Source organism: Rhinatrema bivittatum, chromosome 2 (genome assembly GCF_901001135.1).
Source record: "Rhinatrema bivittatum chromosome 2, aRhiBiv1.1, whole genome shotgun sequence".
Classification (NCBI taxonomy): Eukaryota; Metazoa; Chordata; class Amphibia; order Gymnophiona; family Rhinatrematidae; genus Rhinatrema; species Rhinatrema bivittatum.
Window position 1 is genome coordinate 793,279,402 of NC_042616.1, and position 26,378 is coordinate 793,305,779.

The window sequence follows — 26,378 nt, forward strand, 5'->3', positions numbered from 1 at the left end:
GTAGCAGTAACTTGTCTATAAGAAAAAAAATCCAGCCTGGAATATGAATGGTGCGAATTAGAAAAGAAGGTGTAATTCAGACTGTGTGGATACTGAAACCGCCATATATCTATAAGGCTCCATTTTCTCAATAGTTTCTTCAACCGGGCTCTAGCCATTCCCACCCCCAAACCACCACCTGTAGTGGTATCCACCCGGGGGTCCAAAGTCAAATTGAAATCTGCCCCCAATATCAAGTGATCCTCCACTGCTTGCTCCAGATAGTGACCCTAAGGCTGTATAAAATGCTGGTTGACCCTGTACTGGGGCATATATATTGACCATAGTGAACTTGACATTTGCCAACTGAAATTGCACCAGCAAATATCGGCCCTCAGGATCAGAATAGTAATGGTTTACCACACCTTGAAAATCTTTATGAAGCATAATAACCACCCCCATATATTTGTTCCAAACTGTTGCAGCCGCCATATATTGAGTAGGATATAGGGACTATTTCATCAAAGATTCATATCTTTTTCGTAAATGAGTCGCTTGCAACATAATTATTAACATATTATTAACATGTTTTATTACCATTCTTTTACTATTTTCTGTTATTTAAAGGCTCTATGTCATTTTTGAGTTTAATTGTATATCCAAGTTCTGTATTTCCTGTTCCTTGTAAGACTCAAGTCAGTCATTTCAATAGTTGTATGTAAACCGAAGTGCTTAGTGATTCTGTCTCTAGAACCTCGGTATATAAAAATGTTAAATAAATAAATAAATAAATAATTATGGCAGCCCCTGAACGTAAAATTTCAGCTCGTAGAAACTGCCGCTTCCTCGGGCTATTTAACCCTTTCACATTGTATATAGGCCTTAGGCCTGAGCTATGTATTTCCTGATTCTGCTGGCAACATATTCCACAACCATGTGCTTTGGCAAAGCTCAATACCGGAAGAAGGCAACACCCCAGAGACGGTGCCTGATTGGACAATAAAGCTACGTTCATAATTGGATATTAGAAGAAATTAATACACCCAGGATGTGCATCAATGTATTTCTATTGGACAATGAAAAAAGTTTAAAAGTCTCAACCCGAGCAGTCCAGAGCTGAGAAGCAAGCTGATGCCCAGTTGCCACTGACCTGCGCCTCCAGAGAAACAACGACTTCCTCTTTCCTTGTTCCTCTTTTTAAATTGTCTATATTGTCTTTGTATTGCTATCAATAAATTTGCCTTTTAGATCATAAAGCTGTCTGAAGGTGCTTTCCTGAATACCAGCAGAAAACATATGGTCCTTCGAGCCGGAAAACGGAAAGGAAAGCCTAATGCCTGATGCGGGTATCGCGGGCTAGCACACCTTCAGGGATACCTCATTGCCAGCATCGAAGGAAGTGAGGGTGCCGTTGATCGGGAGCGGAAAACTGCCCTGAAGCATCCTGAATCTACTTTGAGATTTTTGAGACCTGAAGCACTTCAGTAACCACTTTGAGGAAGTAAGTCTTACTCTCAAAGAAAAGAAAAAAAAACTGTTCATTAACTTTTATTATCTCTCCACCAATATCTCCTAGACCTTAGCGCGCACTGCTATCTGGCAGATCTTGTACAGTACCAATCAATAAGCCAAGTTGAATACTGCGACACACCACCTGGGACTTTTTACCTGGAACCCCCGAGGGAACACGTACAGGGACGGAGTGTCAGGTGGGTCCCGAAGCGGGAATACGTACCGCTAGAAATAAGAAGCCTCCAGATCCAGCATTCCAAGGAATACGTACTTGGAGCTGGCTACACAGTCTGGAAAGGTAAGTAAAAACTTGTCTTATACGAGTGAGTCATAGGTTTTTCCGTTAGTGTACTAATAAGTTCGAAAACAATTGGCAGACTTGACGCTGCCTTTTGGCCCTATCCCGGTTGTTTCGGCGGTAACGCACTGGAGCCCAAGTAATTTAAGTAGGAACAGGTAACCAGTCGAACGGAACGAAAAGGAGTAGATAGGTCTTTAGTTAGATAGTTAGATAGATAGTCAGATAGTTAGATAGTTGTCTGCAGGCTGTCTCTCCTTGTCCCGCTGTGAATACCTTCGTGTTTGAAGAAGTACAGCACACCGGAAGCGTGAATTCACGATACGGTGAAAACTACAATTAAGGTAAGGTTGAACCACTCTTTCTCATAAGGGAGTGGCTACACGAAATTTATTATTAATACTTGTGTCGTAGTTTGGTCTGCAATATTGAGAGATCCCAAGATGGTAGGAGAGGCTAGTGAGTTAAGTCCTTTGGACAGAGTTATTGCTCTGCATAAATCTACTGAGCAATTGATTCGTAAGTGCCATTCTAAGTGGGTAAAGTGGGCGGAAGAGGATGCCTTCCTCGCTTGGCCAGCAGAAGGCTCCTTTGACACGCCATTACTTGTACAGCTCATGACCTATCTGGAAAACAAATATCGTAAGTCTGGGAAAGAAGCAAAAAAATTGGCAGACCATGTCCAAATTCATAGTTGGTTTGTCATGACCAAAGCTTTCCTAGAGAAAGAGGAAGAAATTAGTAAGAAAAGCATGCCCCCGCCCCCTTATAGCACTACTGATGCTACTTCCCAAATGTCCAGTACCAAATGTCTGGTGCAGAGTACAGGACCCTCACCGCCTTTAGAGGAGGTGGTAACCGCAATCGGTTATTCCCATTTAATCCCCACAGCACCGGCTGAGGTGAAACTGCAAAACAGTCCCTCGGTACCGGAAATGCCTATGTCTGGAACTGTTAAGGTCGAAGGTACCCTACACTGTGTTCCTGTTAATGACTCCTCGCAGGCTACACAAGTGGCCAAGGCAACTAGTGCAGCTGAATCTGAACCCAAGTCAGAACGTAAGCCCCCAGTACTTACCCCGTACCCTCGTTTGATACTGACGACAGATAATCCTGATCCAACAGCTCCAGTGTCGGAGGGTAAATATCCCTGCTCCACCTCCCCCGCACATACATGCACCACTGAATCTACACATAGATTCACCCTTGTTCAACACTGAGTTAATTGACAAGGTAAGGCGGCGAAGGCGACATCTCGCCCCTGAAGATGAAAGACATGAGACCACGAGAGTTCTTCCGGTCTCTGCCACTACTATTCTCACCCCAGCACAGTACGTGACAAAAATGGAACAGTCTGATACATATGTTATCATCTGGCTTGACATGTTACATGGCTGGACTCTTGTTTTGAGCCCACAGATGAGGGTATACCCCCTCCAAGGGTCTCTGGAACCTGATGATATGAATACAGCTAGGAGTGCCATAGTGGACAATCCAGACCCTTGCTGGTCAGTTAGTCAATGGCAATACATGAGAGATGGTTTAGCAGTTTGGGAGAAATATGAGGGACAATTTCCTGACATATCACAGAAAACCCAGATAACCCAGGCCCCATGGGGAGAACGTAAGGATAAAAATATCTTCCTGCCACCGACCCCAGTAACAGACGCGTTACGTGCGCTGCCCATAGTCACCAAAACTAGCTCTGACGGAGCCCCACGCCCAATTTATATCCCATGGACTTTCACAGATATGCATACCATACTTTCTAAGCTGCCCCTGCTCTCTCGAGGTGCAGAGGGCTGGATACAAGCTTTGGAGAAACACACAATAGGGATGCAACTAGCATTAGGAGACGTTAAAGCTCTTTTTGCTCAGACACCTGGTTTGGAACAGAATGCTGTATGGTCTCGATGTAAGAGATCCCAGGTAATGCAAACTCAGTGTTATGATGGGGATTCCTTTAACCCCCACAGACCTGATGTATGGGAGGCCCTTCGGCACCTGTACCCCAAACAGAGAGATTTCACCCGTTTGTCTGCAGCTCGGTGGAACCCAAAAGCTACATCATTTGATAATCATTTACACTCTTTTCAAGAAGTTTTCAGTCAAGAAATGAATACTCCCTACAATGAGCCTAATTCACTTCCTTTTTTCTGCCATATGTTTTTGCAGACCCTGCCTGATAAATTGCGGTTAGCTTTGTCTTCCGTGGTAGGCATAACTGATATGTACTGGACTCAAATGCACAATCAATTCTTACACCATGTGCGGAAGTTCGAGGAAGCTAGAGAGAAACCACAGGAAGAGCTGACGAAAGCACAAACTAAGGTCTGTGCCCTGCAGCTTAAACAGCTTCAGGAACAGAAAACTGACGAACAGAACAGTAGGGCTGCAGATAGTCAGGATTGTTTTTATCAATCTTACGATGATGGTCAATATCAGAGAGGAAGGCCTCAAAGTAGAGGGAGGGGACGCCCAGCAGTCCGAGGTCAGAACACAGGACCCTGGGATTGGGAGAAAGATAGAGAAATATGGGAACGAGAGGAAGGCAGATACACTCCAGATTGGCCAACACCACAACGCCGTCTACCAGACGTGCAGTGTTATCAATGCGGACAATATGGTCATTATAGTAGGGATTGCCACTATCGGTCTAACAATCACTCTTCATTTCCCAGAGGGAATATTAGAGGCAGATATGCTGCAAGGGGGGGACCGAGCAGACCACCACCACCACCACCACCACAATTTGACCCTAATCACTGGAGGAGCAGTGGCAGTCGGAGCCAATACGTCCCTCCATCACAATGACGCCAGGCTTTAATAGCCAACATACATGTCCCCAGATAAAGTGAGTTCACACCTATCAGAGAAGGTATCTGCTTATGTAGGACCTTACATTGCCACCTTAGTGAAGCTTGGACAGAACACAGTGTGAACTTAATATGAAACACAGTTTTAAATGAAACCACATTTAGTACGACCATCCTTTAGGATGATCTCCTTATTCTGAGCCTTATTTTTATAGCTATTGCTTGCTTTACTGCAATATTCATTTCAGGACAAAGAAACTAAGATAAGAATTTGCTTACCTAGGATATTTGCGTACATAAGACTAGTAAATCCTTGCCAGCCTTCCCGATGTCTGTCATGTAAGCCGGAATGACACGCGTTGTATACAGGAACCTCCGGTATATAAAATCCTCCGGTATATAATATCCAAAAATAAATAGATATGTCTCTACAGACTTTGTCTGTCTAATTACGTGCTGTCCCTACTACAGAAGACAGCAGCCGTGCACTGGGATCAGATGCATGTGGTCAGTCAGTTGTTATCTGATTGAGAACTTTTGTAGTGCCATCACAGATGTTTAACGCCCTAAAAGTAACAAGCTTGTGGACAGATATAACAGATTGCTAGGCTTCCCATATTAATGTATTTATTGGTCTTATAGTTCAAGCTATTAAGATTTATTTGTGTTACCATTTGCAGGTATATTTTTAGTGTAAGCATGTTTAGTATAAGTAAGTTAATTTTTAAATGGTACCATATAGTTTTAAGTTTTAAGTGTAAGTTCCTCTTTTCAATGTGAATGTATTTTTATTAAGGTGTTCACCAAGCGCATGCGATACCTTCCTCTTACAACATGTTATTTCCTTTCTGCTTTGAACTGTACATTTGTGGTAAAAGAGGGATCAAGGGGGGGAGCGAGATATACCTCCCACCAATTTAAATCCCTTTGCTCTCAACTTTACATACTGATTCTTTATTACGTTACTGACTTCACATTCCTTTAATACTGGACTTGAGTACTGACAAGAACATATACTAGTGTTAGAATTTAGAGTCTGAGCTGCTGAATTATGATTCTGTGAGGAGAATTATGAATTTGAAAGGACTTTTTAACTAAAGAGTCAAACTGTATCTTAACAGAAAAAAAAGGGGAAGTTGTCTCTTGCAAACATGCAGAGTACAGCTTATCTGTTCTGCCAGCACTAGCTGTGCTACGAACGGAAGAAAAAAAAAGGAGAAATAGTTTCTAGTTTAAAATGTAGCATATTTAAGTATTAATTATTTGATATTTGAGTTATAATTATTTTAATTATTTGATATGACACATTGACTATAAGCTCAGAACATTATTGATTAAATTTATTTAATATTATTGGTTGGAAATCTATATGTACAATATTTGTTAATTTGATATTTCAATTGTATGCTAGTATTTACTTTTCAGGTCTTCAAGGACTTTTACCTTTTGGATAGGACTTCTACCTTTTTGACAGAATTCTGAACTTTTATTTTTCATACACATTTTTGAATTTTTGAATTTTTGATTTTTTATCCACTTTTCTTTTGATACATTTTTTGATACGAATTTTGAGCTCAAATTATATGTTATCTGTTGTTTGTCCTATGTGATGAAGACAAGGAATGTATATTTGTTGGATGAATGAGTGTATGTCAGTCCAGTGTGACATATGTTTAATGTCATGTCTGAAATACGTGTTATTTGTGGTTTAGCTTACCGCAGATGACTTTTTTAAATGCTTAATTTGCTTTTATGCTACTTTACCATATTAGGTATCTGAAACTATTAAAGAAGCACATATCCTCATTAGGCCGTGATGAATGAAAAGCTGTTACACCTTACTGAAAGCTTGAAAATGACATTTATGGGACTTACTTCATTCTTCCCATCCCTTCTACGGAAGTTTCGGCCTTAACACAGAATTCATCTTCTACTCATCATTGAACTTTACTACTCTTGCTTGATTATATTTTGTCTTTATGCTGTTGTACTCTACATTAATGCAGTTCTCATGATTGTGTGAATCTTATTGCCCTGATCAGATTAGATCCATTCCCAATTATTGTCAGCTCTTTACACTAAGACTAACTGTTATGCATTACACCACATTATGTTTGTCAAATGTCATTGATAATTGATTGCCATATACTCCAAGCTCATATGCCATTCTGCAAATGCCATGATTTGGATATCTACATACATCTACATACACCTACATGTTACACACCACATTAATTTAAAATACTAAAGTTTTGCTGCTATTCCCAGTTCTCTCATATCCATTATATGATTAATTAAGATGATCATTTATCCCTAGGTCCCATAGATAACTGGTTTGACTTACCATCTATGATTTCATTATTGCTTTCCACGTTATATTCATCTCCAGTTGCTACACTCTGCCCTTCCTAGTCCAGACTTGTTCAGATGTCTGCGAGCCAGTGGCAGACCGGTGCAGTGTGCTGCAGCATAGTTTGTCAGTTCAGCCTTCGCACCGTTCTTGGGCAGCTCATGTGAATGGGCTGTGCAGACAAGTATGTCCTCTTCAATTTGAGTACATTTAGTAAGTTTAAAGGTTTAATGTAGTCCCAAATGTTTATATAGTTATTCTTGGTGATTGAAGACAGAATTATGACATTCATTTGATCTCCCTATTCTTAAACATCACATTTAGTAGAGTTTGTAGATACCATCCCATTGGTTACAGAGATTTCTTATCCCTCATCCATATGGATGTCTCCTTCGAAATCCTATTCTTAATTTAGATTTGAAGCATTTGTTTATATTCCCATAACCCCAAATGTATGATAGGCTAAGACATAAGTAATAGTACTTCCAAGCATGGTTTTGCTTCTATTAATTAATTCTAACTATTGCTTCTGCTATGTCTCAAATACTCTCAAGTTACTCTCATGTTACCGCAGTTAGACAACGTCTAATGATGAACATCTCCTTCTGAAGCTAATCTCCTTCTGAAGCTAATGAGTGAGATTTTCTAAAGGATAAGGTTGCATTTCCATATAATTTGGTTTAATTGACGGGAAACACAGTTTAAAGTGGCTTACATTTCTAAATGAGTTTGCAATGGTTAATTGTGAGAATGAATGAAGTTTGTTATTTTAATGGCCTAAGACATCATCCTGCATTACTGTGAAGACAACTATGAACTCCTATACCATATTAAAGGAAGCCTTTCATTTACCAGCAGCAATGTTACCTCCTCAGGCTGTTATGCTTAACGATGACGGGTAAGCACCAGGTAGCAAATCATTAGGATTGCGTACCCTGGGCAACCTAAGACAGTGGCATTAACCCTGAGTAGAATGATGGATTATTGCTTCAACCATTCTAACCATTCATTGACAATCAATAATCAATCATTAAGTGAATTAATTGATTTATATGCTGCTAATAGGACCACATTACAGAATCTTGGATCAACTGGAAGAAGGCCAGAACAATACCTGAATGAAGAATGAATGTGAGATTGAATGACAATAAAACAAAGTACAAAATGAGTATGTCTGAACAATTGTGATTGTGATTGTGAATGCGAGTTATATAAAAATAATGATTCAACACCATAAAGAATATGGAAGCCATTTTTAACAGTACAAAAAGGTGGGTCATACTAAATTGATGCTATGACCATTTCAATCCAGGAAATGCAATCTCAGCCTTTCATTTGTGAATCGTTTCCCAACGATTCAAGGGGGGGAATGTATATAGGCCTTAGGCCTGAGCTATGTATTTCCTGATTCTGCTGGCAACATATTCCACAACCATGTGCTTTGGCAAAGCTCAATACCGGAAGAAGGCAACACCCCAGAGACGGTGCCTGATTGGACAATAAAGCTACGTTCATAATTGGATATTAGAAGAAATTAATACACCCAGGATGTGCATCAATGTATTTCTATTGGACAATGAAAAAAGTTTAAAAGTCTCAACCCGAGCAGTCCAGAGCTGAGAAGCAAGCTGATGCCCAGTTGCCACTGACCTGCGCCTCCAGAGAAACAACGACTTCCTCTTTCCTTGTTCCTCTTTTTAAATTGTCTATATTGTCTTTGTATTGCTATCAATAAATTTGCCTTTTAGATCATAAAGCTGTCTGAAGGTGCTTTCCTGAATACCAGCAGAAAACAACATTCAGAGACAACATAGACAGCTGCTCAATCATACTTTAAATATAGAAGTCGAGAAATGGGAAGAATATCCTAAGAAACAGGGCAACCCATGAAATACACATCATCCAATCTATATATCCATTAAAATAGAGATGGAGGATACAATATTTCAGCTTAATCCCCTGAACCCCAAATATGTGCTATGTTGCCATAGCCTCGCTGCCCACGCAGCCAGAGGGGGAAACCTAATTGACATGTAGAACGTGTCCCCCATCCCCTCGAGCCTTCTTTTGTAACATATATCATGAATACAGTTAACAATAACCCTTTAGAAACCTTTTACATAGAAACATAGAAATGATGGCAGAAGAAGACCAAACGGCCCATCCAGTCTGCCCAGCAAGCTACGCACTTTATTCAATTTTTTTTTTCCCCTTTTTCTCTCTCCCACCTTTTACTATTGGCTTCCAGTACCCTCCAGCCCTAATTCCCCTCCACCCCACCACCAATTTAGAGAGCAGCGCCGTATCTGCATCCAAGTGACATCCAGATCAATTAGGGGTAGCAACCGCTGTAACAAGCAGGCCACACCCTTGCCCCATACTCTTACCCACCCCTGTTTTTATTTTTTTGTTTGTTTTTTTATTTTTTTTGGAGATAGCAGCCCTCCATCCTTCCGCTCCGTGAAGGTGGAACACTAACTACTGGCCACTGGCATCCCGCTCCGTGAATGCCTCTGTGGCTACTGCCGCTCCGTACAGTGTTTGAATGCCTCTGTGGCTACTGCTGCTCCGTGCAGTGTTTTGCTGCCTCCACTTTATTCACGCCCTCTAGACTTGATGGATCCACAGTGTTTATCCCACGCCCCTTTGAAGTCGTTCACAGTTTTAGACTTTACCACTTCCTCCGGAAGGGCATTCCAGGCATCCACCACCCTTTCCGTGAAGAAATACTTCCTGACATTGGTTCTTAGACTTCCTCCCTGGAGCCTCAGCTTGTGACCTCTGGTTCTGCTGATTTTTTTCCGACGGAAAAGGTTTGTCGTTGTCTTTGGATCATTAAAGTTTTTCAAGTATCTGAAAGTCTGAATCATATCACCCCTGCTCCTCCTTTCCTCCAGGGAGTACATATTTAGATCCTTCAATCTCTCCTCGTATGTCCTCCGATAAAGACCCTCCACCTTCCTGGTCGCCCTTCTCTGTACCGCTTCCATCTTGTCCTTGTCTCTTTGTAGATACGGTCTCCAGAACTGAACACAGTACTCCAGGTGAGGCCTCACCAAGGACCTGTACAAGGGGATAATCACTTCCCTTTTCTTACTCGATATTCCTCTCTCTATGCATCCCAGCATTCTTCTGGCTTTTGCTATCACCTTGTCGCCTTGTTTCGCAGACTTCATATCATTAGACACTATCACCCCAAGGTCTCTCTCCTGCTCCGTGCACATCAGCCTCCCCCCCCCCCCCCCCCATCGAATACAGTTCATTCGGATTTCCACTCCCCATGCATGACTTTGCACTTCTTGGCATTGAATCTCAACTGCCATATCTTCGACCACTCTTCCAGTTTCCTTAAATCTAGTCTCATTCTCTCCACTCCTTCCGGCGTGTCCACTCTGTTGCAGATCTTAGTGTCATCCACAAAAAGACAAACCTTACCTTCTATCCCGTCCGCAATGTCGCTCACAAAAATATTGAACAGGACTTAAAACAGCTCTCTCTTCGGAGAAAGTTCCATTTACCATCACACATTGTCTTCTGTCCGTCAACCAGTTTTCAATCCAGGTCACCACCTCGGCACTCACTGCTAAGCTTCTCGTTTTATTCACCAGTCTCCTGTGTGGAACCGTATCAAAAGCTTTGCTGAAATCCAAGTAGATGACATCGAGCGCTCTTCCTTGATCCAATTCCTTGGTTACCCAGTCAAAAAAGTCAGTCAGATTTGTCTGACAGGACCTTCCTCTGGTGAATCCATGCTGCCTCTGGTCCATCAATTCTCTGGACTGTAAGTTCACTATTCTCTCTTTCAACAGTGACTCCATTACTTTTCCCACCACCGAAGTGAGGCTAACCGGTCTGTAGTTACCAGCCTCCTCTCTGTTCCCACTCTTGTGAAGCGGGACCACCACTGCTCTTCTCCAATCACTCGGCACCACTCCCGTTTCTAGGGATCTATTGAACAGGTCGCACAGCGGACCCGCCAGCACATCTCTGAGCTCCCTCAGTATCCTTGGATGAATCCCATCAGGCCCCATGGCTTTGTCCACTTTCAGATTCTTTAGCTCTTCCCATACATTTTCTACTGTAAAAGGATTTTCATCTATTCCACTTCCCTCCAGTTTCTTGTTGTGTAGAGATGGTCCTTCTCCAGGGTCTTCTTTAGTGAACACCGAGCTGAAGTATTCGTTTAATATTTCTGCCATTTCTTCGTCTCTCTCCACACATTGATCATTTCCACCTTTCAATTTCACAATACCACTTTGGACTTTTCTCTTTTCGCTGATGTATCTGAAAAATGTTTTGTCACCATTTTTTATCTCCTTGGCAATCCTCTCTTCCGCTTGACTTTTTGCCAACTTGATTAATTTCTTCGTCTCCCTCAGTTGAATCAAATATTCTTCTTTGTGCTCCTCCCTTTGGGATCTTTTATATTTCTTGAACGCTGTTCTTTTAGCTTTAATTTTGTCAGCCTCCTCCTTTGAGAACCAGATAGGTTTCATTTTTCTTTTGCTTTTCTTTACATTTCTAACATATAGAGCAGTTGCCTTGATTGCTCCTTTTAGATTGGTCCACTGCTGATCCACATCTCTCTCATTCTCCCATCCATTTAGTTCTTCCTCTAGGTACTTCCCCATTTCCTCAAAGTCCGTGTTTTTGAACTGTAAAAACTCTGGTCTTTGTGCTTCTTTTCCATATTCTTTTAGTGATATTAAACATACCGTTTGATGATCACTGGTGCCGAGGTGGGCACCCACCTTGACATCAGAGACATTATCTCCATTAGTGAGCACTAGGTCGAGTATAGTTCCTTCTCTTGTGGGTTCCAATACCATTTGTTTGAACAAAGTTACTTGCATAGCATCCACTATCGCTCTACTATTTTTAGATTCTGCAGATGGGATTTTCCAGTCTACATCTGGCATATTAAAGTCACCAACGATCACCACTTCCCCCTTCTTACCTATCTTATTGGATGTCTTCAACCAGATCTCTGTCCAGCTCTTCCTTTTGGTTTGGAGGCCTGTAAACCACTTCAATATAAATGGACGCTCCATCATCTTTTTTTAGGTCGACCCATAGTGCTTCTTCCTTGCCCCAACTTCCTTGCAGCTCAGATGCTTGGATATTATTTCTGACAAAGAGTCACACCTCCCCCTTTTCTATCCACTCTGTCCTTCCTTAACAAGTTATAGCCTGGTATTGCTGTATCCCAATCATGAGATTCTGTGAACCATGTCTCTGTGATAGCAACAATGTCCAATTCTGCCTCCGTCATTAGGGCCTGCAGATCTGGGATTTTATTTCCCAAACTATGAGCATTTGTGGTCATAGCTTTCCAGGTACTCTCTTTAAGGTTATTGCTTTTCCTGTACTCCTTATGAGACTTTAGTTGAGATTTGTTATTCACTTCACTCTTTCCTTTTGCAGTTGTGCCACTGATGCCAGAGTTATCCATCTCAATTAGCTTTTTCTTTTGGTTATGGATCTTGAAATTCTGTATGCATTGGTTTTTTCTCTTTTCTGGTAACACTTCAATGTTTTTCTCTAGAACTTCTTCAGTTATTAATATAGGGAAGGCTTTTTGTTCTTGTTGCATTTGATACTGTGTGTGTCTCCTTGTTACAGGTCTAATTCTACCAGAGCCCACCATAATCCTGGTTTTTAATGATTTCCTAAATGACCTGTTTGAGTGGGGGGGGTATACTTGTTGGCTTCCCATCTGTCAAGAATGGGTGACTGTGGGACACATGTGTTATCCTACCTGAGTCTACTGTATTTCTTTTTTTTTGACTCCTGGCTATTCTTTGGTATTGGGGAATTATTTTCTGAGTAATGCAATGTGGGTGTAATTCTTGTAATTGAAGCTAATTGAGCTGTAACCTCAGTCAGCTCCTTTTTCAAAGAAGAGAGCTGTGCACAGATCGGGCAAGCTCCAAGTCTCCAGATGCTTTCCCTCAGAATAAAGGCTCCACAACAGTTGCATTGGATAGTTCTCATATTGGTAAATTTTTGGATTGGTATTTCCTTAGCCGTTAACAATTTACTAATTTATCTTGTTGCTAATGCTAATTTAGTCAGTCTATATTAGAAATCTAACTCCAGGGGTGGGTGGGTAGAGGGGTAGGGTGGGAGGGAATCAAACAGTTTAACCTGGGACAAGCTGGGTAAAGCAGGACACTTTCTGGAACTTTTTTAGAAACTTCTTGCAAGTCACTCACATATGAAACCCAAACCTTATGTAAACACACTCAGAATATAATCCTGACGCTGATGGCATCAACTCTTCTCCATGCAGTAGTCAGTCCCAAGTGTCCAGTTGGGGCCCCTAGGGCTCCTCATCCCTTGTCTGTTCCTGTAGGAGCTTCTCCAGATTGCCATTGAAGTCTCTTGTTGTTTTTACCCACTCTCTGCCACCGAGGTGTCTCCAATCGTCCAGGGGCAGGTGCTCGGTCTGCTGTCTGGCCCTCTGCGTCATGTAGCCTGCTTCTATTAGGAGTCGTTCTGCCTCCTCTGCCTTATGTACTGTGGAGGTGGATCCCTGTATGGTGACGGCAATTCCAAAAGGAAACAGCCAATGGTACCTGATCCCCCTCCTTCCGCATAACCGCAGTAGCCTCCTTAAATTCCGCCCTTTTTTTCAGCGTCAGGGGTGATAGATCAGATAATATGGAAATAGAATGATTTTCCCAAGTCCAGCTTTGTTGCTTTCTGGCAATAGCCAGCACTTGTTCCTTAATAGGAAATCTGTGAAAGCAGGCCAGAAAGTCACGAGGCCTGTCTCCAATTTTTGGGCCCAGTGCGCGATGAGCTCTAACAAAATTTCCACTGTGCTTTTCCCCGGGTTAGTGCTGTCCACTTGAGCCAACAAAAAGTCACAAATTTTTTTCACCACCTCTGAAGCATTTTGATACTGTTCTGTATCTGGCACACCCTGGAACCGTAAGTTACAGTGGCGCCCCCGATTTTCCAGATCCTCCATTTTAAGGAGAAGTGTGGAGTTTTCCTGCTGCAAGTCTGCCATGCGGGTGTCTATTAGATCAAATTTTACCTCCTGGGCGTCCTACCTCGTGTCGCATTCATCCACTCGCCTCCCCAGGCTGGAGATATTTTCTTTCATGTCTGATATAAGTTCTTTCATTTCTCTGTTGAAGTCTGTATTTCCATTCTGAGCTCCTGAAACCATTCTCTAAATTCTTCCCAGGAGGGGATACCACACACCACCTCCTCCAAAACCACCGCTGCTGCGCCAGGCGCCATGTGCTCCTCTCCCCGGCTCTCCTGTGTGCTAGGCCCTGAATTATCCTCTGGGCTTTTGAATGAAAAGTGGCGGAGATCGGGGGTTTTTTTCTTTGCGGGCTGTGCCATTACCGCCTCCGGTAGTTGGATCTCTGCCTTTCGACTGGGTTCGCAGGGTTTTTTGTTAATGCGCTCGCTAATGGGCTCGAGGAGGGTCGAAGTGAAACGCTCACGTGGCCATCTTCCGCGGTGGCCACCTCAAACCCAGTAATCTGCCTCTGACAGTGGCCAGTACAGGTCATATGTACCTGGCAGATCCTCAATAGTTTGTCTATTTCTTGTTTATCTTATCCTCAGGGATAAGCTCTGGCTTTCCCAAGTCTACCTGGCTAATAACCGTTTATGGTCTTTTCTTTTTTTTTTTTTTTGAATGTAAAGTTTATTAAACAGTATTAACATCCACAGAACCATAGCAACTGTGTATACAGACATTATTAGGTAAAAAACAAATACATGTACAATTATATGTCTTTTATGTATATGAAAGTTACCAATAACAGCATACCAAATACCACTTAAATGCAATCCACTGCACATTGAGGTAAAAAGCTAGGACATTAGGGAGAAAGGCAGGTACCATGCACATATAGCGCCACCAAAGTCCGCGCTCGCTATAAGAATGATAATGTATGGAACTAGAACAAATAAACAATTGTCATATGATACCGCAACTGAGTTGGGATGTCTGATTTGTCCAGGATTGGTACAATAATAGATCTGAAAAGGTATCGAAGGTACCAGCTATATAAGACCAAATATAAGACCAAATAGCAAGGATCTTCAGGGAAAGTCAGGCTAGCTAGCATTTGTGAGCATATCACGCCTCCAAGTAAGGTATGGCTGCCATATCCGCTGAAACGGCAATTGCTGTTTCCGCTTTTGAGCCGTTATCTTGGACATGGAACACATTGCATCAAGTTTCTGATAAAGAACTTCCTTATCTGGTACCCTGACCTGATTCCAAGCAGCCGCCAAAGTACAGCGTGCTGCTATACAAAATTGATTAACCAACTTACTCTCAGCCGGGGAACCATCCACGGATGCATTGAGTAAGCCCTGTGTGGGAGTTAAAGTAACCTCTTTGTGTAGAGTGAGGAGAATTACAGCCATGACATCTTTCCATAGTCTCTGTACGTGTATACACTCCCACCACAGATGGAGAAATGTGCCCTCCATGCCACACCCTTTCCAACACTGAGCGTCCAAATCTGAGGCCCGCTTTATGTAGTCTATAGGGAGTAGCACTTTATATCCATTTTCAGTAAGAGAGGACGCAATAGAACTACGCTTAGTATTTAAGAAAATCTGGTCCCACTCCTCATCAGCCAGTTCCCGACCCAACTCAGACTCCCACTTATGGGTGTAGGCCGGTTTCCCCGGTAAGGATCCCTGCAGCAACAAATATACCTTTGACAATCCCCCCTTTATGCGGTCTGCCAGGTCACACCAGCCCTCAAATTGGGATTTACCCTTCTGAAGTTCCACCAGAACTCGTTCGTGAATCAGGAAATGTCGTATTTGATAATAATAATAAAGATGTGAGGAGGGTATAGAGTATGTCTCCTGAAGTTGTGAAAAGGACAACACATTATCAGGAGTACATATTTGACCCATAGTGGTAATCCCCTGCAGCTTCCAATATTGAGCATAAGTCGAGTCCCATCCTGGAGAGAAACGAGTATGGTGATATATGTGAGTGTGAAAAAAATATCGCCGGTGTCCTATGATCAAATGCTTCCATTTGTCTCAGCACTGGAGAGTCGTATGTAGAGTAGAGGTTAGAAGTCCCCCTATTTTTAATGTCGATCTAGGTTGCCAGAGGAGAGCTGGGAGGGGTGTAGATCCCAATATAGTTTGTTCAATGACCACCCAGCTAGGTTGCTCAGTTTTTCTATACCAAGCGAGTATACAACTAATTTGGGCGGCAGCATAGTACCATTGTAAATTCGGAACCCCCATCCCACTTCTCAATTTGTGTCGATATAAGGTCGCTCGCGCTACTCGAGGAGGCCTCCTCTTCCAGAGGAATGCAAAGAAACGTCTCTGCCATTTTTTCAATAATGCTGTCGGTATTGGGATTGGTAGCGATTGAAACAGGTAATTGAATTTAGGTAATACTGACATCTTTAAAATTGCTATGCGTCCCGTCCAGGTAACAGGGAGATTATCCCAGATATCTAAATCTCGGAACACTTTGGCCACTAGTGGGACATAATTCAATCTAAATAGATCAGTTAATTTAGGCCCTATAAAGATGCCTAAGTATTTTATCTTTGCGCCCGCCCATTTAAAGGGAAATTGTTGTTTCAATGAAGAGACCTGGTCTGGAGGTAAGGAAACATTCAGGACCTCTGATTTGTCAAGGTTCAAGCGAAAGCCGGACACGGAACTGAACTCCATAAGCTGGGTGACCACTCCCGGAAGAGACTGTGCCGGATTGGATAGTGTAAATAAAATGTCGTCCGCGAAAAGTGACAACTTATAGTCCGACTCTCCCACTCGGACTCCCATAATTGTACTCATTTCCCAAATTTTAGTGGTAAAAGGTTCCAAAAACAACGCAAATAATAGGGGAGATAAAGGACAGCCCTGTCTAGTTCCCTGCTCAATTGGAAAAGGAGCAGAGTATACTCCATTGACTTTCACCCTAGCCCGTGGCCGGTCATATAATTTAAGAAGCCAATTAAGATATTTGGGGCCAAAATTCATTTTTTCCAAGGTTTTAAACAAAAATTGCCAATGGACCATGTCGAATGCTTTTTCAGCATCGACCGCCATCAAGATCGCCGGGATCTCAGTTCGTGTCACTTGCCAAATAAGGTCCATAATTTTCCTCACATTATCTGCTGCTTTTCTCCCTGGAATAAATCCGGCCTGATCCGGGTGCACCAATTTGTTCATAACTGAATTAAGACGAGTAGCTAGAATTTTCGCGAGTATTTTCAGGTCTATGTTTATCAGGGAAATTGGGCGGTATGACCCACACTCTGTTGGGTCTCTCCCGGGTTTGGCCAGTATGGTTATGCCTGCTACGTTTGCTTCAGAAGGTAAAACTGCCTCCCCCTGCTAGTCATTAAAAGCTGCCTCTAAGAGGGGGGTAATCTGAGTGATAAACTTTTTGTAAAATGACCCCGTATACCCATCCAATCCGGGAGCTTTATGCGGTTTTAAGATCTTTAATAGCATGCATTATTTCCATGGGGGTAACAAGGCTCTCAAATCGCAGCCTTTCAAGCTCAGAAAGTTTTGGGAGATCAATGGCCGCAAGATAAGTATCAATACTAGCCTCGGTAATTTGGTTATCCGCCGAGTATAGGGAACCATAAAACTGTTGAAACCTATGTTGAATAGCCTCAGCAGAGTCCAACATAGAACCATCGGACGCTTTGATCCGTGTAATTTGGCTCTGTGCCACTTGGCGCTTTAATTTTCGAGCTAAAAGGCGTCCCGCCTTATTGCCCCATTCAAAATGTTCCTGTCGTGCAAGCTGTAGTTGATGTGCTATATCCCCGGCTCTAAGTAGGCCTAAAGCGTTGCGAGCACGTTGAAGTGTAGCATATACCTTAGAGGACAAAGTAGCTTTATGTTGTTTCTCTAAGCGGGAGATGTCAGACAATAGTGCCTCAATTTGTGTGTTTTTTACCCACTTCTGATAAGAAGCTTGTGAAATTAGTCTACCTCTCAATACCACTTTTAAACAGTCCCACAATATTGGCGAGGAATGGGTTTGTGTGGTATTAAATTCCTGATAATCTGCAATAGCTTCCTGTAACGTTTGGCAAAAAGACTCATCATCTAGCAGTGTGTCATTCAGGCGCCAAAAGCGGAGACCAGCCTTCTTAGTGCTGAGATGCACAGTTAAGCCTATAGGGGCATGATCTGACCAAGTGATTGAGCCTATAGTGGGTCCTATAGTCTGTAAACTCAATGCCTTATCCACTAAAAAATAGTCTATACGGGAATAGGTATTATGCGAATGTGAGTAGAAAGTGTAATCCCTCACGTTAACATTTCGGTGTCTCCAAATGTCCAGCAGGTCTCTATCTCGAACAAACTTTCGGAGAGACTTGCGATCATTTGAGGTGCCCCCTCCCCCGCCTGCTGAGTTGTCTATATGGGGTTGTAAGGTAAGGTTAAAGTCGCCCCCTATGATCAAATTCTCAGGGGCTATGCGATCTAACACATCTCCTAGCTGATCTAGGAAAGTATGCTGGTTTGTGTTAGGAGCATAAACATTAAGGAAAGTATAGAGAGTCGCCTCCACTAACAATTGTATGACCACATAACGCCCCAAAGGGTCAGCTATCATGTGTGTGACAGTGCCCTGAATGTCTTTATGGAGTAATATACTCACACCCGTATACTTCGCTTGTTTAGAGGCCGCTGCATGGAATTGTTGTGGGTAATGGGCCCAAGCTAATAAATGCTCATACCGTTTCCTAAGGTGCGTCTCCTGAAGAAACAATATATCAGCCCCAATGCGCTGCACATCATTGCGGAAAATCCGCCTCTTTTGGGGACTATTTAACCCTTTAACATTTAAAGACCATAAGGTGAGTTTCGCCATAAGGATAGTACAAAAAGCGTTCTCGCGCAGCTAGCGCTCCCATATAGCCTTCAGCCTGAAAATCCCCATGCACCTTGAAACCATCGCTCTCCCCCCAAATGACTGGATAGAATAAAACAGTAGAATTATACTGTGGATATAGAAACGAGGTAACAGTAAGTCCTAAAAGTTCTGTAAACACAGGTAACTGAAATTGTGTGGTATTGCCCATTCCCATCCCCCCTTTCTCCTCCCCCCCCCCTGCCGCTCCCTCACCCCTCCCCTCCAGAACCCTGTGCTCTCCACAGACCCGTGCTAGATGCACCCCTGTGTAGGCTATGGAGGACGTAATCACCCGCAGAGCCCCTCCCTACCCACCCCTGAACCCCAGTTGTTACTAATCATACCTGCATATAGAAAAATAACCAACAGTTAAACTAACAATAAACCTGACAAACAAGTGCTTGAAACTTAGTCCTGATAGATGTGACAGTCCTGCGCCCCGATCCAGGAAACCGTGAAATATTGAGATCCCTTCAGCTGAAGGATACCTTTCATCCTTTCCCCTTGTCCTGGTTGGAGGCAGTATCTCCTGAGTGTCTCCGCATTCGTTTGCCTCCATTTCTCACCCGCTGCCATCTAGGAGTTTCCATCATAGAGGGAGGTATCTTCTTTGCTGGGGTGGTAAGCTGCACTTGATGTCCCGCTGCTTTCAATAGTGCCGCCGCTCCATCCACAGTCTCAGTTTTTGTCGTGGCGCCGTCTATGGTAATCGCTATGCCAAAAGGAAATAGCCAGCGATAACGGATACCTGCTTTGCGCATCACCGCTGTGACCTCCTTGAATTCCATCCTTTTTTTTAAGAGTCATTGGTGATAAATCAGCATATATTTGGATGTTGTTATTCTCCCATGCCCACGAGGGCCGTTTTCTGGCAATTTGATAAATGCCATCTTTGGTTGTATATTTAGTGAAGCATACTATAATGTCTCTAGGTTTACCGGGTATTTTGGGGCCCAAAGAGCGATGAGCTCGGTCCAGTTCAATGGTAGCCGCTGGTGTTTCATCAGACCCGTCGCCATTTTGAAGTTGTAAGAAAGAGCAGAATCTTTGAATAGCAGCCCCACAATCAGTATTTTTCTCATCTTCTGGAATGCCTCGAAAACGTAAGTTATGGCGTCTCCCACGGTTGTCCAGGTCCTCCAATTTTGCATTTAAAGCTGTATAATCAGCATGCGTTTGGTCTGAGGTTTTTTGCAGCGTTTTGAGCCGGATAGCATGCTCCTCCAGCCTCACATCACAGTCATCCGTTCGCCTCCCGATCTCCGCCATCTCCTCCCGAATTTCATCCATAGCATTGAGCAGGTCCCATTTGTGTTCTTTAATTTCACGACGCAGATCCCCAAACCAGCGTCTGAATTCATCTCGAGTAGGGAGATCGGAGGGTGCGTCTCAGAGTGCCCCCTGCTCCTGCTCTCCATCAAGATGGCGCCTGCCCAAGTCCGGGGCTTCAAGATTTCCACAAGGCCCACCGGTGGCGTCCGTGTCAGCATTATAAGCAAATTGTTTCAAATCGGGCCCCTTTTTTTTTCTGTGCCATCCTCGATGCCAGAGACAACGATCGCTGCTATATTATCTCGGGTTCGTCAGGTTTAGAGCTGCCAAAATGTAGTTAGAAGGCTCGGGATGGGCGGGAGCTCAAAGTTATGCGGCCATCTTGCTCTGCGGCGAGAGCGCCCCCCCGTTTATGGTCTTTTCCAACCTTCTTTTGAAACCCACTATACGTTAGCTGCCTTTACCACATCCTCTGGTAACAGATTCCATAGCTTGATAGTGTGCTGAGTGAAAAAAAATATTTCCTATAACTTTTTAAAAATCTGGTTGCTAGTTTCATAAAATGTCCACTAATCCTAATGTTATCTGAAAGGGTAAATAACCATTCCCTGTTTATCTGTTCTAGCTCATTCATGATTTTCTAAATCTCAGTCATGCATTCTTCTCAGTTGTCTCTTCACCAAGCTAAAGAGCTCTAATCTATTTAGCCTCTCTCCATATTACAGCTTTTCCATCCCTTTTATCATATTTGTCACCCTTCTCTGTACCTTTTCTAATTCTGTTATATATCTTTTTTGAGATGGGCGACTAGGACTGCACACAATACTCAAGGTATAGTCAAACCATAAATCTACACAAAAATTTCTCAGTTTTGTTCTTATCTTTTCCAAATAATTCCTAACATTCTATTTGCCTTTTTGATTGCCACTGCACACTGAGCCAAAGATTTAAATGCAGTGGCCACAAGTACTCCAATGTCCTTTTCCTGGGTGGTGACTGCTAACTCGGAACCCAGCATCATTTACACTACAAACCCGCCAGACAATTTGCAAATCACAAAAGTAAGAGATCTAGGAGTTTCTCTAGACAACCGGCTAAATCTAAAATCATTCATTAATCAAACAACTAAGGACTGCTTCCACAAACTACACGTATTGAAAAGAATAAAACCCCTATTTCATTTCCATGATTATAGAACAGTGCTCCAAGCAATAATCTTTGCTAAAATAGATTACTGCAACGCTATCTTATTAGGCCTCCCATCATCCCATACTAAACCGCTCCAAATGATTCAGAACACGGCAGCAAGAATCCTAACAAACAAGAGAAGAAGAGATCACATTACGCCAGTCCTTAAAGACCTGCACTGGTTGCCAATCCACTACAGAATAATCCATAAATCTCTCACTACAATCTACAAAAGTATTCATGGACTGGCTCCACTCCATCTACAATAGAACTCAAAAAACACTCCTCCAACAGACCCATCAGAGAAACATACAGAGAATATCTACAGGTACCACACGCCAATACCACCCAACATATAACATTGAGAGACCGGGCCTTCTCTACAGCAGGCCCACCACTATGGAACTCAATCCCCTTAGAATTACGACAGGAACCATGTCTACCAACCTTCAGAAAAAGACTTAAAACATGGCTGTTCAAGAAAGCCTTTCCGGACCCTTACTGATTCTCCTACACTAAATACAACAAGACTGATCATCTTCCGTTAAACTAATATAGTCATTAACAACCACCGCAAAGTTCTACCTCTTGTTAAACTTCTATCTTCCTCTTCTTTTACTCCCAGTTAGAATCATCCCTGTTTTATTGTAACTTCTTCTTCTGAGCACTTGTTATAATTTGTTATAATTTGTTATAAGTTGTAACGTATACATTCAAGTTATAGTTTTGTATTGCTCACCCCTTGTTTTATGAAAACCGACATGATACGAACTCCGTGAATGCCGGTATAGAAAAATCACAAATAAATTTAAATTTAGTTGAGATTAATTTTCCCTATGTGCATTACTTTGCACTTATCCACAATAAATTGCATCTGCCACTTAGATGCTTAGTCTCACAAGGTAGTTCTTCAGGTCCTCACAGCCTGCTGTTTTAAAGACTAGTAACAATTTGGTGTCATCTGCAAATCTGATCACTTCACTTGCTGTTCCTTTCTTCAGATCATTTATAAATACGCTAGATAGAAGAAGTCCCAGTACAGAATCCTAGTGTACTCTAACAACCTGTCTTCATTTGGAAAACTGACCATTTAGTCCTACCCTTTTGTTTCCTGTTTTTTATCCAGTTACCACCAATCTACAATGCCTACTAGCCCATGATCTCCCAATTTCCAGAAGTCTCTCTATCATGAAGGACTTTGTGAAATGCCTTCTGAAAATTCAAACGTACCATATCAACTGGCTCACCTTTATCCACGCTTATTTACACCTTCCAAAAAACCTTGAAAATTGGTAAGGCAAGACTTTCCTTTGTAAAAGCCATGTTGACTCTCTCCAATTAAACCATATCTATCTATGTGGTCAATAATTTTGTTGTTAAGAATAGCTTCTACCATTTTGCCCAGCACTGACATCAGGCTCACTGGTCTATAATTTGCTTGATCACCTCTAGACCCTTTTTAAAAACTGGCATCATGTCGGTCACCCTCCAGTCTTCTGATACCGTGGCTGTTTTAAATAAGCTGTAAATCACCAGAAACAGGACTGCAATTTCATGTTTGAATTTCTTCAGAACTCTGGGGTGAATACCATTCGGTCTTGGTGATTTGTTATTCTTTAGTCTGTCAATCTGATTTATTATTACATCTTCCAGTTTCATTTAGTTCCTCAGAATCATCACCACCAAAAAATGTTTCTGGTGTGGGTATCCTCCTCAGTAAAGACAGAAGCAAAGAATTAATTTAGTTTTCTGCTATGTCCTTGTCCTTCATGAGCATCCCCCCCTTCTTGCCCCTTGGTCATCTAGTGGCCCAACTGATTTCCTCACAGGCTTTTTGCTTCAAATGTACTTGAAAACATTTCCGTTACTTGTTTTTACCTTCTTTTCAAAATCTCTCTTAGCCTGCTTATTTATTTTACATATGACTTGCCAATATTTATGCTCTTTCCCCATTTCCCCATTTGGGTGTGCTTTACATTTTTTTAAAGAAGCCCTTTTGGCTTTAATCCCCTCTTTCACCTCACTAAAACCATATTAGCATTTGTTTGGTTTTCCTTTAACTTTTTTTAATATATGGAATAATTTTGTCTGGGCCTCAGGAATGGTCATTTTAAACAATGTCCATACCTCCTGTAAGTTTTTAACCTTGTGAATTGCCCCTTTTAGTTTTTTCTAAGAAAATTTCCTCAGTTATCATACTATCCATTTTTATAGTCAAACGCTACTGCAGTAGGATTCTTAGTATCTGCTCTCCAATGATTATGTTACCAAGCAGATCCATTACCATCTCTTGCACCAGGTCATGCATTTACTGAGAATTAGATCTAATGTAGTTCCCTCCTCTTATTGGTTCCATGACCAAGTGCTGCATGAAGCAGTCATTGATGGCATCTAGAATTTAACCTCGCTTGCATGCCCTGATATGACATTTACCCATTCAATACTCGGATAATTGAAGTCTCCCAATATTATTGTGTTGCACAGTTTACAAGCCGGTCTAATTTCTGTTAGCATTTTACAATTTATTTTCTCATCTTGGCCAGGTAGATGGTAAAATAGCCCCTCTACTATATTCTTCCCTTTTTTCCCTTGGAATTTCTATTCATAAGGGATTCAAACGTAGTTTGTTTCCTGCAAAATCTTTTATCCTGCTTGATTCTATACCATTCTTAATATAGTGCCAATTGGTATTTCTATTTTTACATGTACCCACAACCTGCTTACTATTGGATGACGAAGGCAGTTTGGAGTTATTTTTATCTGCATGTGCTGCATGTAAATATATCCAGGTTTTTTTTTGTTTTTTTTTAGCTTTTACAACCACCTCTCAATGGGGACATTCTAACTTACTTGCGGGCCAATACAGTAAAGTCCGCGGGAGAGCGGACGAACACCCGCTCTCCCGGCACGCGCACTGGCCCCTCGCCGGTGCGTGCGATTCACTATGCAAATTAGACGGTGCGGTAGAAACGGGGAAAAGGAGACGCTAGGGACACTATCGCGTCCCTAGCGCCTCCTTTTTGACAGGAGCGGCGGCTGTCAGCGGGTTTGACAGCCGACGCTCAATTTTGCCGGCGTCTGTTCATGAGCCCGCTGACAGCTACGGGCTCGGAAACTGGACGCCGGCAAAATTGAGTGTCTTGTTTTCGTCCCGAATTCAAATTTTTTTTTTTTTACTCTTCGGGACCTCCGACTTAATATCGCCATGATATTAAATTGGAGGGTGCACAGAAAAGCAGTTTTTACTGCTTTTCTGTGCACTTTCCCGGTGCCGGAAGAAATTTGCGCTGACCCAAAGGTCGGCGCTAATTTCTGAAAGTAAAATGTGCGGCTTGGCTGCACATTTTACTTTCTGTATCCTGCGTGCATACCTAATAGGGCCATCAACATGCATTTGCGTGTTGAGGGTGCTATTAGGTGCCGCGGGTTGGACGCGCATTTTCCTCCCCTTACTGAATAAGGGGTAAGGGAAAACGCGTGTCCAATAGCAGGCTGACAGCCTGCTATTGGCCTGTTGGTTTGCCAGTATTCTCTGCAGATACCTCCCTCTGAACTATGTGCTTCTGAGCGAATGCTGGCTTCTTCCTATGTTCTAGTTAAAAACTACTCTATCTCCTTTTAAAAAGTTATTGCCAGCAGCCTGGTTCCACTCTGGTTAAGGTGGAACCCATTCCATCAATATAGGGTACCCTTTCCTCAAAATGCTCCCAGAGCTCCTAACAAATCTAGGCCCTCTTACCTACACTATCAACTCATCCACACAGACTATGGAACTCTGCCAGCCTTTGTGGTCCTGCATGTCAAATAGGGAGCACTTCTGAGAATGCAACCCTGGAGGTTCTGGATTTCAGTTTCCTACCTAGAAGCCTGAATTGAATTGAACCTCTAAGTATCATGACAACTGCTATTTTCCAGCACTCTCTAAAATCGTATCTAGGTGGCATGTGAGCTCTGCTACCTTTTCACCAAGCAGGCAACTTAGCAAGTGATCCTCATGCCTACAAGTCTTCCAGCTATCCACATTCTTAATGATCAAATCACCAACTAAAACAGCCAGCCTAACCCTTCCCTCCTGGGCACAGAGCCAGGAGTTATATTCCTCAGTGTAAGATGACAAAATATCACCTAGAGAGCAAGTCCTGGCTACAGGATCAATTCCTGCCACACCAAGGTAATGTCTCCTTCCAGGTGACCTTGCTTCTCCTAATCAGCACAAGGCCTGCTAGACTGGAGTTGGGGCCACTATGCTCCTGAAGATCTTCTCTATATACCTCTCTGTCTGCCTCACTTGCTCCAGGTCTGCCTTTCCAGAGATCAGGGAGCCAAGGAGCTCTTTGCACCGGATGCAACACAAACATCAACATTTAGATAAATCATACATCTGGCACTCAATGCAAAAGACTAGATAGACCCATCTATAATCTGCAGATTCTCAATTCATAAGAGAGCCTATCCAATCTCAGGCTTTACCCTCACAATCAAGGCTCTCTGAGATTATTCCTGCCTCTCAAAGTCTGTTACTGTTTTGGCCTCCACCATCTCTCCTGAGAGAGGCTGTCCCAAGCATCCACCATATTTCTGTGATTTTTAAATAGCTGAATAAATAAATAGATAAATAGATGCCCATAAAAATAATAGATGAATTCAGTGACTGTGAAATTAAAGAAACTGGATGAAGTAATGGAGATTGTTTTTATGAAAGCGCTCAAAAATCTGTACATCTTCATAACTTATGGGTAACTAACCTGTCATGCTCTTTATCTACCAGATGATACCTGGCTCTGAAGGCAACCAAGTGCGCATAATATGCTGGTGCTGGGATAGAGACGGAACGAGTGCAGCGCACATATGTGTGACACAGCTGGTAAGTGAGAATCTGTAATTCATCTGAAGAAAATCGATTGTCATCCCAGAGGACATGGTAGTGAGAAGGTCTGCTTGTTCCCTAAAAAGAGAAAGCAGGATATCACACAACAATGAAAAGATTCAAAAAATGCAAAAACAATTCTTTTCTTTACATGCAATGCAGGCATAGCTGTGGCTACATATGTGAATCCCATG

The 26,378-nt window shown here is 42.5% G+C and overlaps 1 protein-coding gene across 3 annotated transcripts in view; it reads right to left on the minus strand.

The window, feature by feature from the left end:
- Window positions 1-26,378, minus strand: part of AGO2 (argonaute RISC catalytic component 2) — a 225,163-nt gene that overhangs the window by 10,325 nt on the left and 188,460 nt on the right. For all 3 annotated transcript variants that reach the window (XM_029592084.1, XM_029592085.1, XM_029592086.1), the window contains one exon: window positions 26,063-26,262. In XM_029592084.1, coding sequence (XP_029447944.1) covers window positions 26,063-26,262 — 200 coding nt within the window. The remainder of the gene's footprint in view (window positions 1-26,062; window positions 26,263-26,378) is intronic.